This window comes from Fukomys damarensis, unplaced genomic scaffold (genome assembly GCF_012274545.1).
Source record: "Fukomys damarensis isolate Sample0158 unplaced genomic scaffold, DMR_v1.0_HiC HiC_scaffold_13, whole genome shotgun sequence".
In the NCBI taxonomy this organism is placed as follows: Eukaryota; Metazoa; Chordata; class Mammalia; order Rodentia; family Bathyergidae; genus Fukomys; species Fukomys damarensis.
The window spans coordinates 25612410-25626452 of record NW_022900925.1 but is presented as its reverse complement, the minus strand read 5'-3'; the positions used below and the strand labels follow the sequence as shown (position 1 = coordinate 25626452).

General features: G+C 35.8%; 1 protein-coding gene across 2 annotated transcripts in view; it reads left to right on the top strand.

Annotated features, from left to right (window-relative positions):
* Window positions 1-14043, top strand: part of Brip1 (BRCA1 interacting protein C-terminal helicase 1) — a 128113-nt gene that overhangs the window by 39796 nt on the left and 74274 nt on the right. For both annotated transcript variants that reach the window (XM_033762925.1, XM_033762924.1), the window contains exons 9-11: window positions 1417-1616; window positions 5856-5988; window positions 12205-12359. In XM_033762925.1, the coding sequence (XP_033618816.1) occupies window positions 1417-1616; window positions 5856-5988; window positions 12205-12359 (488 nt within the window). The remainder of the gene's footprint in view (window positions 1-1416; window positions 1617-5855; window positions 5989-12204; window positions 12360-14043) is intronic.

Genomic DNA, 14043 nt, shown 5'->3' with positions numbered 1-14043 from the left:
AGGATACCTTGTTGTTGTTTTTTTTTCCATGTCTCTGCTTTTCATTACATCTCTGTTAAAATGCTCTGCTCATTTTTATCCTAATCTATAAACACACTCTGTTTTCTATTCTTTCATAGCTTGTTAGTTGTTTTTAACCTTCTCTGTATTGTTACTTTCTTAGACTAACTCATTGACAATTGCTTTGCGACCTTTCCCATATTAGTCAGGATTCCTTTGAATTGCAAGTGGCACAAACCCAACTTAAAAAAAGAAACAGCTCCAGAAACAATTGGTTTTCCATTGTGATAGCTTTTTCTCAGGCAAACTCTTTTCCTGTTTTATTTTTTAGACAAGTCTCAATATAGTTCAGGCTGGCCTTGAATTCACTATATACCCTTAGACACTGGTGGTCCACCTGCCTTGGCCTCCTGAGTGTTGGTATTATGGCCACCACACCCGGCTAAGCTCTTTTCTTATGGGAATGAGGACAATCACAAACAGCTAGCTAATTTGGAAAAAAGACCCTTATCTCATATTAGTTCCCTCAAAATGACTCTGGTTGGACTACCTTGGATCATATATCCATTCCTGAACCTTGACCCAGTCACTGTCACCTTAAGAGATGGAATAAATACTTCAGCTGACTGAGAAGCCTTGATTCTGAGCCTTTCTCCTGTTGTGAGAGCAGTGATGTCCCTTGATTTGATTTACAGATTAGTAGTTCTACTGGGTTCACATAGGAGTTGGGGAAGAGCAGTGTTCAAATAAAAGGTTGCAGGACAGACTAAAATGAAACAAATATGTATTTACTACATTATGTTAGAGTTTTAGGAATCATTTGACTCTTGTATTATACTTTTTTTGTTGTGGAGTCGGAGTGGGGGGATGACCAAGGATCAAACTCAGGATGTTGTGCGTGTGAGGCAGCCGCGGTGCCACTGAGCTAAATCCCAGGCCCTGTGTATTATTTTACTTTTTAAGGCTTGGTACTGTTTTATATTGGAAACCCCTCCATGGGATTTCATACTTTTCTGTGTAACCACAAGTGCCTTGATTCATGCTCACTCAGTACATATTTTTTCACTGATAGGGTTTTTTGCCTTTGGTGCTAGGGATCGAACTCAGGACATTGCGCTTGTGAGGCAGGCATGATGCCAATGAGCTAAATCCCCAGCCCTTCATTGATACATTTGCATAATGTATCAGGAGTAAATAATGACACATACTGCACTGTAAAACTGATATTTGGTTGGCTTAGTCTCTCTGAAGTTTTATTTAAGGCATAGAATCAGTTACTTATACAATCACTTGCTTATGTAATTGTACTACTTGCAATATTGGCCTATAAGTGTGAATTTTTAAATTAAATCTCTTGTCTACTGCTATTAAATTCATTTTACCAGATGTTTTAAAGAAAATTCTTTTATCTTACAGATGGATATAAATCTGAAAGAACAGGTTGTCATTTTAGATGAAGCTCATAACATTGAAGACTGTGCTCGGGAATCAGCAAGTTACAGTGTAACAGAAGTTCAGCTTCGGTTTGCTCGAGATGAGCTAGATAGTTTGGTCAACAGTAATATAAGGAAGAAAGACCATGAACCCCTACGAGCTGTGTGCTGTAGCCTTATTAAGTAAGAATATTTGTCTATTAGTGTATTTGTGTTGCTGTATTAAAAACATGTTTTATTATGCCACATTTAAAATTTTTTTTTTTTTTTTTTTTTGGTACCAGGGATTGAACTAGGGTCCTTATGTTTGTGAGGCAGGCGACAGCACCACTGAGCTAAATCCCTGGCCCCACAGTGTTAAACTTTGATTAACCAGGCTACTTTGGAATAGAGTTCTTTGCCAGTAAAACTTTATTTTAAAAAGTCTAGTCCAACCTTTTTAGTCAAAAGAATATAATGAACATAATTGACTTTAAAAAATTAATAATTGGAGTCTTACTCTTAATTAAGCAAGATAATTTAACAGGCCCACAGAAAGGGTATAAATAGAATAGGATAGAGACTAAACATGGTTTTTTGGTACCAGGGATCAAACTCAGGTCCTTGCACTTTACAAGGCAGGTGATGAAACCACTGACCTAAATCCCCAACCAGAAACTAAACGTGTTTTTTTTTTTTTTTTTTGGTGGCTACCTGGGATCCAACTCAGGACCTTGCACTTGTAAGGCAGGCAGTGGAACCATTGAGCTAAATCCCCGGCCCTAAATGTGGTTTAATGAATGTATTTTAAAATTTTAAGATGGTGGCTTTATTTGTTTTTTTGTGCTCCAGTGTCACTAGGATTCTAATTTGATGATTTTTATTTAACCATGATCATTTAAATATTCTAAAATACACTTAGTACTAGTTTTACTAAAGTTTATATTAGGTATTTTCCCTTTATTTAATGTTAAACTGTTGATCTAGAATTTCATCTTTAAAAAACCTGCCTCTAATCTCATTCTATGTATTGTGGTATTTTTCTGTTTCCTTCGTTGTGTATTTTTTAGGAGTATGAATGTTACTCAATAACATGGTTTGAACATAAAATCTCTACAAATTCATATACTAAAAAACTTTCCATTTCATATCTCACTACTTAGTTTTTGTTCTTCTAGCCAAGTTTGTCATTCAGGGTATATTTATGTGTAGGTGAGCCAGTATAGATATATTCTCTTAGTCTTCATTTCTTTGTCCAAATGATGGCATTTAAAAAAAATTTGCATCCAGCTTTTTTTATGCATATTGAAGATTGTTTCATATCAGGCCCTCAGAAGCTTTCTCAGTTTTAAAAAAATAGTTGCCCATTTTAAAATTTTCTCCTGTTTTTTTTCTTTTCCCTTATTAGCTTTCCCCTACCCTTCCCACTTTCCCTACACCTTTAGCCCCTTTCTTCCTATTTCACATTGTCAATTATATCAGTAGGATCTTATGTACTATTATAGTTTATTCACACCAGTGAAACTATTCGGTATTTACACATGTGTGACTTACTTATTTCACTTAGGAGTATATCCTCAATATGTATCCATTTTCCTATGAATGAATCTAATTTCTCATTCTTTTTGGTTTTTTGAGACAGGGTCTCACTATGTACTTGAGACTGACCTGAAACTCGCACTGTAGCCCAGGCTGGTCTCAAACGCACAGTGATCCTCCTACCTCAGCCTCCCAAGTGCTGGGATTACAGGTGTGCGCCACCACGCCCGGCTCTAATTTCTCATTCTTTATGGCTGAGTAGTATTCCATTTTATAGAAAAACCACATCTTTATCCAGTTTCCAACTGATGGGCAAATAGGCTGTTTCCAAGTTTTAGCTATTACAAACTGTGCTGCTATAAACATAGGTGTGCATTTAACTCTGTGGTATGTGTTTGTAAAGGGGGAGGGGAGGAGGGGGTGCAGGGAGGGCAGGGAGAAGGGGAAAAAATGAGAACCAAGACCTGTCATGTAAAGGTACAAGATCCCAATAATGAATGTAACTGTACTGTATACCTAAAATATACCAATAAACTCAATGAGGGAAAAAATAAATAAATATATCAGTAAACAATGGGAAAAAAATAAATGTGGGGAACTTATCAAAAAATTAGTGAAAAGGAAGAAAAGGGCTAAAGGTGTAGGGGAAGTGGGAGGGTAGGGGAAAGCTAATAAGGGAAAAGAAAAAAATATGAGAAAATGAAAAAATGGAAGTAATGTATTTGTAGATAGGGAAGGGAGGAGGGGGTGATGGGAGGCCAGGGACAAGGGGAAAAAATGAGAACCAAGACCTGTCATATAAAGGTACAAGATCCCAATGATGAATGTAACTGTACTGTATGTCTAAAATGTACCAATAAACTCAATGAGGAAAAAAATTAGTGGAAAAAAAATAGTTGCCTAGGTCTGAGGTTTAGCTCCGTGGAGAGGCTTTGTTTAGTCTTTGTGGGGCCCTGGTTTTGATCTCCAGGGTTGCAAAAAGAAGGAGAAGAAAAAATATGTGCCCACAATTCCATTGACTAGATGTACAGTCATCTGTTCGCTAGCCTCTGAGTAATAGAAGGGGTTTTCTTTGCTGTCACACCAACACAGAAGCCTTCTTTGTCCCTTATCCCTAGGGTATGAGGATTCTCTCCGCAAGGAAGCAGTTCTGCTGCATCAGAAATCCTTGGGTGGCCTCTAAATTCACTTCAGTTCAAATATTGAACTGCAGATCGTGTCGGATCCCACAGATTGAGGGCTCAGTCCCAAGACTGCCCTGCCTCTGACTAGATGCCAGTCGCAAGCCACAGTTTATGCTTCTGAGTGACCAGCTGTAAATTGTGGTTTCCACTGCTCTCTCTCTACTTGCTTGAGTGGCTCACAGAACTCAGGAAAATGCTTAGCTTTATCAATCTTTAAAGGATATCATGAAAGATACAGATGAAAAGATCTGTATGTAAAGGTATAGAAGATGAGTGGAGCTTCCCTGCCTTCTTCTGGAGCATCATTCTCTAGGAACCTCCATATATTTAGCTCTCTGAAGCTTTCAAACTCTGTTCTTTGCAACACTTCATTTCATAGCCATGTTTGATTAAATCATATCTCAACCTTCAGTGCCTCTCCCCTCCTGGGAAGTTAGGAGGTTGGACTGAAAGACCTACCTTTCTAATCCCACCTTGGTCTTTCTGGTGACTTGTAGTCCATTCTGGCTTGGAAGCTAGTAGTACCCTCTTTTAAACACTTTAAATATATAGTCTCATTAAAAACTATTTAGAACTTTCCGTTTCACTTTGATTAGAATTCATATTTCTTACCCTGGCTCACAATGAATTAAATCTTGTTTATCATCTGTTTATTCCATTATCCACTGTACATTGTGATAATCATATTGGCTTTTTTTCCCCCCACCGCTACCAGAGATCGAATTTGGGACCTTGCACTTGTTGTATGGCAGCACCACTGAGCTAAATCCCCAGCCTTTTTTTTTTTTGAGACAAGATCTTCCTTTGTAGTAGACTAGTTTTGAGCTCACTGCTGGTCTCAACTGGTGGCAGTCCTCCTGCCTCAGCCTCCCAAGTGCTGGGATTACAAGTGTGTGCCACCATGCCCGGCTCACATTGGCTTTCTTTCAGGCTCTCAAAAAAATCACAATTTGTTAACTATCTCAAATTCTTTGCACTAGCTCTTCTGTTTGGAATATGCTCCCCCCTCAATCTCCCATAATTGAACACTTTGTACGTTCACTTGTTAGAATGAGTATCATTTGAGGGAGAATATAGACATTCAAATTAAAGTAACAACTAGGTTTTATTAATATAATTTACACTACTTGATATTTTTTTGTTTGTTTCTGTGTTTATTTTTGTCTTCTTTTAGTAGAACATAATTTCTGTAAGAATAGGGACCTTGTCTATATTGGGTACTGCTATAATTTCTATTGCCCAGAACAGTTTTATAAAATATGCATTCAAATAATTATTGAGTATACAAATATTTGAATTTGTATATATATCCGTGAATTTATTTTCAAATAATTTTTTGTGTTAATATGTAGCACTTCTATTTATTTATTGGTTTGTTTTACATTTCCTTTTGTGTGCATTTGGGATAAACGCATAATACTTGGCTCTTAGAGACACAATGGTCAGGTAAAACATTTTGAGTCCACAAAACAATTATAAATCATATGCATGTTTCTTTTGAATAAAAATTTATTTTTTTTTAGCTATGTAAATGCTTATTTTACGGTACAAAACATGCATGTTTTCTCAAAGGTGTTTTAATTAATCCATATTCATGTCCTGGGAGCTTTAATTGATAGAGATCAGTGTATAACAATGACAATAATGACATCTCTTGTTCTGTTGAAATAATACACCTAAGAATGTTACTGGTTGACAGGACTGCTTTATTTTGTTCTAGTTGGTTAGAAACAAACACTGAACATCTTGTAGAAAGGGATTATGAATCATCTTGTAAAATATGGAGTGGAAATGAAATGCTTTTAAATTTATACAAAATGGGCATCACCACTGCTACTTTTCCCATTTTGCAGGTAAGATTCTTTTTTTTTTTTCCACCTGTGAACTTCATCTAGTTGAGTTGGAAGTGATTTAGCAGACAGTAAATTCATAATAAATTCAGTGAATAATCCTGAATTTTTTCAAAAATTAAGTTTAAATTTTTATTTTATTATCTCAATCTGATCATCTTTAAGTGATGGCATGAGTAAATTATAGGTGAAAATAGCATTATTTACTTTGAAGGAAATAAAGTTTTAGAGGGAAATATTAACTGGGTGTGGTTACACACCTATAATCCCAGAATTCGAGAGGCTGAGGCGGGAGGATTGACAAATTCAAATTAAGCCTGGGCTATGTATAGGTCAAGGACAGCCTGAACTACACAGCAGGATCCTGTCTCAAAAAACAAAACCCAGGAACAACAAAAAAGGGAAGTGTTGCTTTGTTCAAGGCTAAAAGGAATCAATATTTTTAAGTTTTAAATTTTTATGTCACTCATAAAAGTTAAAATTTTTGGAAAATGGGGCCAGCGATATAGCTCAGTGTGCCTGTCTGGCAAGCGCAAGGTCCTGAGTTCAATCCCAGGTACCACAAAAAATAAAATTAAAAAATTGGAAAATAAAAACAGAAAAGGTTCATATTTTGTTCACCTTAATTTAGAGATTAAAAACTTGGAGTTTATGGATAAAGATCATGTGTGGGCTTTGGGGAGGATGAACCTTACTAATCTGCATATAAAATTTTGTGGCTATGTACTTTTGTGCAGTTTTTCTTAATAGAGGTTTCATAACTGATCATCTCAAGTTTCTTTTTTTAAGTAGATATTATATTTTCTTTTTTGGTCCTATTTATCGAAATATACATACATATACATATTTTATTTAGTTATTTATTTATTAAGAGCAGTTATTTGAGGTTTAGAGAAAAATTGAACAGAAAATTCAGAATTCTCATGCTTCTACTGGCGGCTACCCATCCGTATGTACTGTCTCTGGTTGGCTGTCCAGCAAACACTTCCACTTGAAGTCTAAAACAGACTTCTTCCCTTTCCCTGCCTATTGTGTCACATCCCCCCACCCTCCTCCATCTTTCCCATCCAAAGAAAACAAATTTTACTGTTTACTGAAACACGCGTTTGCCATATTACTGACAGTAATGTAGTAGAGTACGATGAACAGATATTGATCTGTTACTAACTGAAGTCCATAATTCAGTGTCTGTGCTATATGGCTCAACTAAGTTTTGCCTAGTAATCCACCATTATTGTCCTAAAAATCTTGTTTTGTACCTATTTATCCCTCTGTTATATCATCTCATATTCCTGCCAAATTCCTGGCAACCACTGACTCCATAGGATTGTCTTTTCCAGAATGCCATATAATTGGAATCATACAATATGTAATCTTTCCTGACTGGCTCCTTTCACTTAGCATTATGTGCTTGAGGTTCTTTCATGTCTTTTTTGTGGTGCTAGGGATCAAACCCAAGATCTCGTGCATCCTCCAAGACTTTTCATGGCTCTATAACTCGTTTCTTTTTATTGTTGAAAGTATTCCCTCATTTGAATGTACTGCAGTTTGATTGTCCGTTCACCTAACTGAAGGACATATTGGTGATTCCTAATTTGGGGCAATTATGAATGGAGTTGAAATAAACCTTTGTGCTTATGTTTTTGTGTGGACATATTTTCTACTCGTTTGAGTAAATATTTAGGAGCACAGTTATTGGATTACATGGTAAAATAATATTTAGCTTTGCAAAAAATTGCTAAATTGTCTTCCAAAGTGGCCGTACCACTTTGTATTCTCACTAGCAATAAACAAGATTTTCTTTTCAAAAACATTTGGTGTTGTCAGTGTTTTGTATTGGAAGCATTCAAATAGATGTGTGGTGGTATCTCCCTGTTGTTTAAATTTATAATTCCCTAAGGACATACGATATTGACTGCAGTTTCATATACTTATTTGCCATCTGTGCATCCTCTTTGTTGAGGTGTCCAGATCTTTTGCTTGCTTTTGAATTGGGCTGATTTTTACTATTGAATTTTATATATTTGTGTATTTTGAATGCAAGTATGTGATTGCAAATGTTTTCTTCCAGTTTGTGATTTGTCTTCATTCTATCAACAGTGTCTTACACAAAGCAAAAATATTTCATTATTTTTATATTTTTGCTTTTTACTTTGTTTTTGAAGTGCTGCAGATTGAACTGAGGGCCTTGCATGTACTACGAAAGCACTCTACCACTGAACCACATAACCCACAACCCCAAATTTTTAAGGTTTTAAAAGTTCAATGTGTTGGGCCAGGGGTTTAGCTCAGTGGTTCCACTGCCTGCCTTGCAAGCTCAAGGACCCCAGTTTGATCACTGGTACCAAAAAAAAAAAAAAAAAAAAAATCAATGTATCAATTTTTTTCTTTCATGGATCAAGCTTTAGGGGTTATATAAAAGCCCATCACCAAACCTATAGTCACGCAGTAAGCTAAATTTTCTCCTACCTTTTCTCCTAAAAGGATTTTGTTTTTGTACTAGAGATTGAATTCAGGGATCACTGAACTATATCCCCCTACACACACACATACACACATATACCACACCTTTTAAAAAATTTATTTTGAGAGACAGTGTCTTGCGAAGATGCCCAGGCTGGCCTCTAACTTTTGATCCTCTTGCCTCAGCCTCTAAGTAGCTGGGATCATATGCATGCACTACTACATCCAGCTAGAAGTATTGTAGTTTTGCAGTTTGCTTTTAAACTTATCATCAACTTTGAATTACTTTTGTGAAAGCTGTAAAATCTGGTGTCTAGAGTCATATTTTTGCAAGTGGATGTGCAATATTTCAGTACAATATGTTGAAAAGTCTGTTTTCCACTAGATTATCTGCTACTTTTTTGAGATCATTTGACTATTATTTGTATGGGTATATTTTTTAGGTCTGTATTTTGCTCTTCTGTTCAATTTTTTAGTTCCTTCATAAATACCACATTGTTTTGATTATTATAACTTTAGAGTAAGTTAGCGTCAGTTCTGTCACTGTTTTCACTATTCTGAGGTTTTGTCTCTTTGTTTAAACTTTAGAATCAGTTTGTTGTCTTTTAACTTGATGTATCGTTTGGGTTTGCATTGAATATTTAGATCAAATTTGGAAGAATTGATATCTTAATATTATATTTTCTTATTTGTCATCGTGGAATATCTACATGGATTTAGGTTTTTTTGAATTTCTTTCATCAGTATTTTGTAGTCTTTCTCATCTAGAGTCAGTGTTTTGTACATGTGACTGTTAAAATATATTTTAATCATGGGCCAAGGATTTAGCTCAGTGGTTCTGGTGACTGCCTCGCAAGCACAAGGACTTGAGTTTGATCCCTGGTACAAAATTAAAAAATATATTTTAATCAGACTATACTTTTAACCTTTGCCCTGCATTTTAAAATGCAATGTGCTAATCATAAGAGTTTTTCTATGTTGTAACACCTTTTTATAACATTTTTACATAAAAATTTTGCATTTGCCAGTTAGGCATATCTATAGTAAATGCATACGTTGTGGAATATTCATATAATAGAATACTATACAACAGTGGGCCCCAAGCTTTTGGCACCAGGGACCAGTTTTATGGAAGACAATTTTTCCATGGATTATTGGGGGGGTGATTTCAGGATAATTCAAGCACATTACAGTTATTGCATACTTTATTTTTATTATTACTACATTGTGATATATAAAGAAATAATTATACAACTCAGCATAATGCAGAATCAGTGGGAACTCTGAGCTTGTTTTCTTGCAATTAGTCCCATCAGGGCTGATGGGAGACAGTGACAGTTAAAGTTTGTTGCTTATGTTATGTCCTCTACTCTTTAATTTTGTTTTGGTTGTTGTCACTGTTATAAACCCAGTTTCATGAAAACAGGTTGTTGGAAGTGGAAGCAGGCTTTCCAGTGCTCTTGTGGCAATTTCATGATCTGCCTTGACTTTAACCCAAAACACATGGATATTTGAAGTTGTCTCAGAAATACTTTTTGTTTTTTTTGGAACCAGGGATCGAACTCAGGTCCTTGCGCTTGCGAGGCAGGCCACCAAACCGCTGAGTCAGAAATACTTTTAAGGCCATAATTGTGATCATGCAGTTGATTCTCTTCTACCACAAAGTCAGTTCATCTGGCTTGTTCACAAGTGGGTCACAAGTCCATTCTTTTCCAATTTGGGGGTCTGGGGTTGGGAAGTAATGTTCAAACTCTTACAAAAGCTGAGGTAGATAAGCACGTACCAGTTAGGAGAAAGAAACCCCTGGCTCAGTCTCTTTCAAAATTTCTGCCATAATTTGAAACATGTCAAAAATATCCCAGTGTTTACTCATCACCTTCATAATTCCTGTTTGGCTTTGAAGAAAACCACTTTACTTCTGGCTTGAACATAGTTTTCGTTCTCCCCTGAAGTGACGCATTGAGTTTGTCGAGCAGGTCAAATATATCACAAGAGTAAGCAAGATCTATGACCCATTCTGTGTTACTAACACGTGATGCTAATGGTGACTGTAACTCAGAAACTCTGACCAGTGATCTACCTTTAGAAAGCCATCTCTTGCTCTCTTGTGTACAAGAGAAGACGTGTGCTCTGCATCCATCTCCTCATGGAGCTGTGTGAACAGGTGTGCATTAAGGACATGTACTTTAAGGTGATCAGTACTTTTAATCACATCTTGCAAAATTATGTTAAGTTCAGATGACATTTTTCGACAATCAGCATTTCTCTACAGATGACAGAGTTCCTAGACTCAGATTGAGAAGCAACCTCTTCGACCTGAGTAGTGAAACCAGAAGGCTGTCCACTCATAGCCATTTTGTCCATGTGTATATCAACAAAAACTTGCCAATTCAGTGTTCCTGATAGGTAATCAAAGTCTTGAATAATTTTGCAGCTATAGCGTTGTTAGCCAACATAAAAGTACATATGATATATTCTCATGCATGTCTGAAAAATCTGTCACACGAAAACAGCATTGTTGCCTTGTTGTCAGTATTGGTAGACTCATCAACCTAGATTTTGTACCCCAGTGACTCATTAATCCTCTCTAACAATGTGCTTCAGTATCCTCTGCTATTCGTCACTTTGTCTAGTTACGGTACTAGGTGAAAGAGAAAGAGTTCATGACAGGTTTCTGCAGCAGCAGGCAGAATCAACTCTTCACCAGTAGTAAGAGGCTTCTTAGCTTCAGAGGTGTGGTTAGCCACTAAGAATGATTGTCTTAGTACAGACACATTTGATGAAGCATTGGTCTTCAATAATTGTTCTGTTCTTTATGTTTACATTTTTTCTTTTGAAAAGCTCCAAGGACTTTATTTTTATCTTATTTATTTATTTTTGAGACATTGTCTCGCTAATAGTCCAGGCTGGCCTTGCACTCATTATGTAGCTCATGCTGGTCTTGAATTTAAGCAGTCCTCTTGCCACAGCCTCCCTGGGATTACAGGTGTGTTCTATCACTCCCAGCCCAAAGGCTTTGCTTTGCTTTGCTTTTTGGAACCAGAGATTGAACTCTGAACCTTGTACTTGTGAGGCAGCCAGAGGCTTTTCTTTTAATGCAGGGTGCGTAGTCTCCATGTGGTAGAGCAGTTTTGAAGATTACATGGCTTCGTTGGATAGTTGGTCACCACATATACAAAGCAGGCTTGAAGAGTGTGAATCATTTGTTCAATGAAAGTATAATTTAAATGGGACTCAGTATTTTCTTTTAAGTGCAGTTTTTGTTGGCAGTCTTAGAGTCTTCTGCTGTCTCGTTATTCGGTCTTTCCCTCTTTTCAAAGTTTTCCAGGTTTGTTTGGTTTTTACTCATTTAGGCAAGGTTTAGTTTATGGACACACCACAACTGTGACTGGAACAAGTGCACAGTACAGGAAAGGAGTGCAAGAGCAAGTCATAAATAAAATACGTAACACCATCTCAGACACAATCCAGTCACTTTCCAAAAGCCCTGCCTATGAGCACATGAGTATTTGAGGGGGCATCTAGATGTAAGGCATAACAACTTGTTTGGTTCATTATTTTTGAAGGGCATCGAGTAGAGCCCTAATTGCCTGAAGAAGTAATGAACCTTCTAAATAGCTAATTTATTAAAGTATTTTTTATCCTGAAGAGAATTTGGCTAATACGGGAATCCAAAATTCAGTGCATGTTTTAGGAAGTTTTTTCCTAATCCCATACTCCCCCACCTTTCATGTTTAATACGGTAATTTCTTATAGGGACATTTATCTTCTGTTCTTCAAAAAGAAGAAAAAGTCTCACCGATTTTTGGTAAAGAGGAGACAATAGAAGTGCCTATTATTAGTGCTTCAACTCAAATAATGCTCAAAGGACTTTTTATGGTGCTTGAGTATCTTTTTAGACAAAATAGCAGGTAAGTGAAGATACCTGTAATTTTTCTCTTAAAAATATCCTATTTGGATACTAGCATGTATTTAATAAATACTAATTTTAAGTGAGTAGGAGTATTATAGATATTATGATGTATTTGCTTTTACTTATTGGGAGACTCAGATCAATTGCAGTTAGTCTTTTACAATGAAAATGAATATAGAAATGAATAAATATATTTAATTCATTAAATTTATGGCCTTTCAGTACTAAATTTAAACATTAATATGTTAAGTATAACATGGATGTATATTTACCAGTGTCAGAAAGTCTCTTTGCCATATTGTGTAAAGTCGCTATTCCTTGTTAAGTTATGGTACTACCTACTTCCAGGAATTTTAAAAATGTTTTCTTCATTGTGGCAAATAATACATAAAATTTGCCATCTTAACCATTTGGAAGTATATACAGTAGTTCAACTCATGTGGTACATTGGCAGTGTACAATCATCAGCATTATCCATTTTGAGAAAATTTTCATTTTTCTAAACAGGAATCCTATACCCACTCTTCCTCTACATTCCCTTCCTGCAGTTCCTACAAAGCTTTAATTTACAAATTTGTGCTTTCTAGGTATCTTATATAAGAGCGATCTTATGATATTTGTCCTTTTGTATCTGGAACATTTCACTTCATTTAACGTATTTTCAGAGTTCAGCCATCTAGTAGCATGTATTGGGATTTCATTTTTATGACTAATACTGCATTGTATGTGTATACACCATCTTGTCAATCTGTTTACCTATTGTGAGTAATATTATTGTAAATATTGATACACAAATATTTGAAACCTGCCTCAGTTCTTGGTGTAGATATTCAAGAACTGGCAGCGGAATTTACAAGATTATAGGGTAATCTTCCATTCAGCTTTTTAAGGTAACTGCCATAATGTTTTCTATAGCAGCTCACCATTTTACATTCCCATTAGCAATGCCCAAGGGGCTGACTTCTCCATATCCTTGCTGAGGCCTACTATTTTGTGATTTTTTTTTTAATACAATCACTCCTAATGTGTATCAAGTGATATATGGCTATCTTTTTTTTTTTTTGGTACAGGGATTGAACTTGGGTCCTTGCCCTTGTGAGGCAGGTGGCTGAAACACTGAGCTAAATCCCTGGCCTGCTATCATTTTGATTTTTATCTTCCTGATGACTATATAGATATCAAGAATCTTTTCATGTGCTTGTTGAGCAATTGTATATTGTTTTTGGAGGAATATCTTTCATTATTTCACTCATTTTTGTTTTTATTGTTGAGTTGTAGTAGTTTTTCATATGATCTGATTGCCAATTTTGTATAGGATAAATGCTTTACAGATATTTGTTTCTATTCTATGGGTTGTTTTTTCACTTCTTGATAATATCCTTTAATGCAGGAAAATTTTTAATCTTGAAATCCAATTTATATTTTCTTATGTTGCCTATATTCTTAGTTCACATATTCAAGAAGTCATATCCAAATCTGATGCCATGAAGATTTTTTTTGTTCTAGAATTTTGTAGTTTTTTGCTGCTAGCATTAAAAAATTCTCTTTACAGTTTTTTTTTGTTTGTTTTTGTACCAAAGATCGAACTCAGGTCCTTGTGCTTGTGAGGCAGACAGTGGAACAACTGAGCTAAATCCCTGGCCCCCTCTTCACAGTTTTTTTTTTTTTTTTTTTTTTTTTCT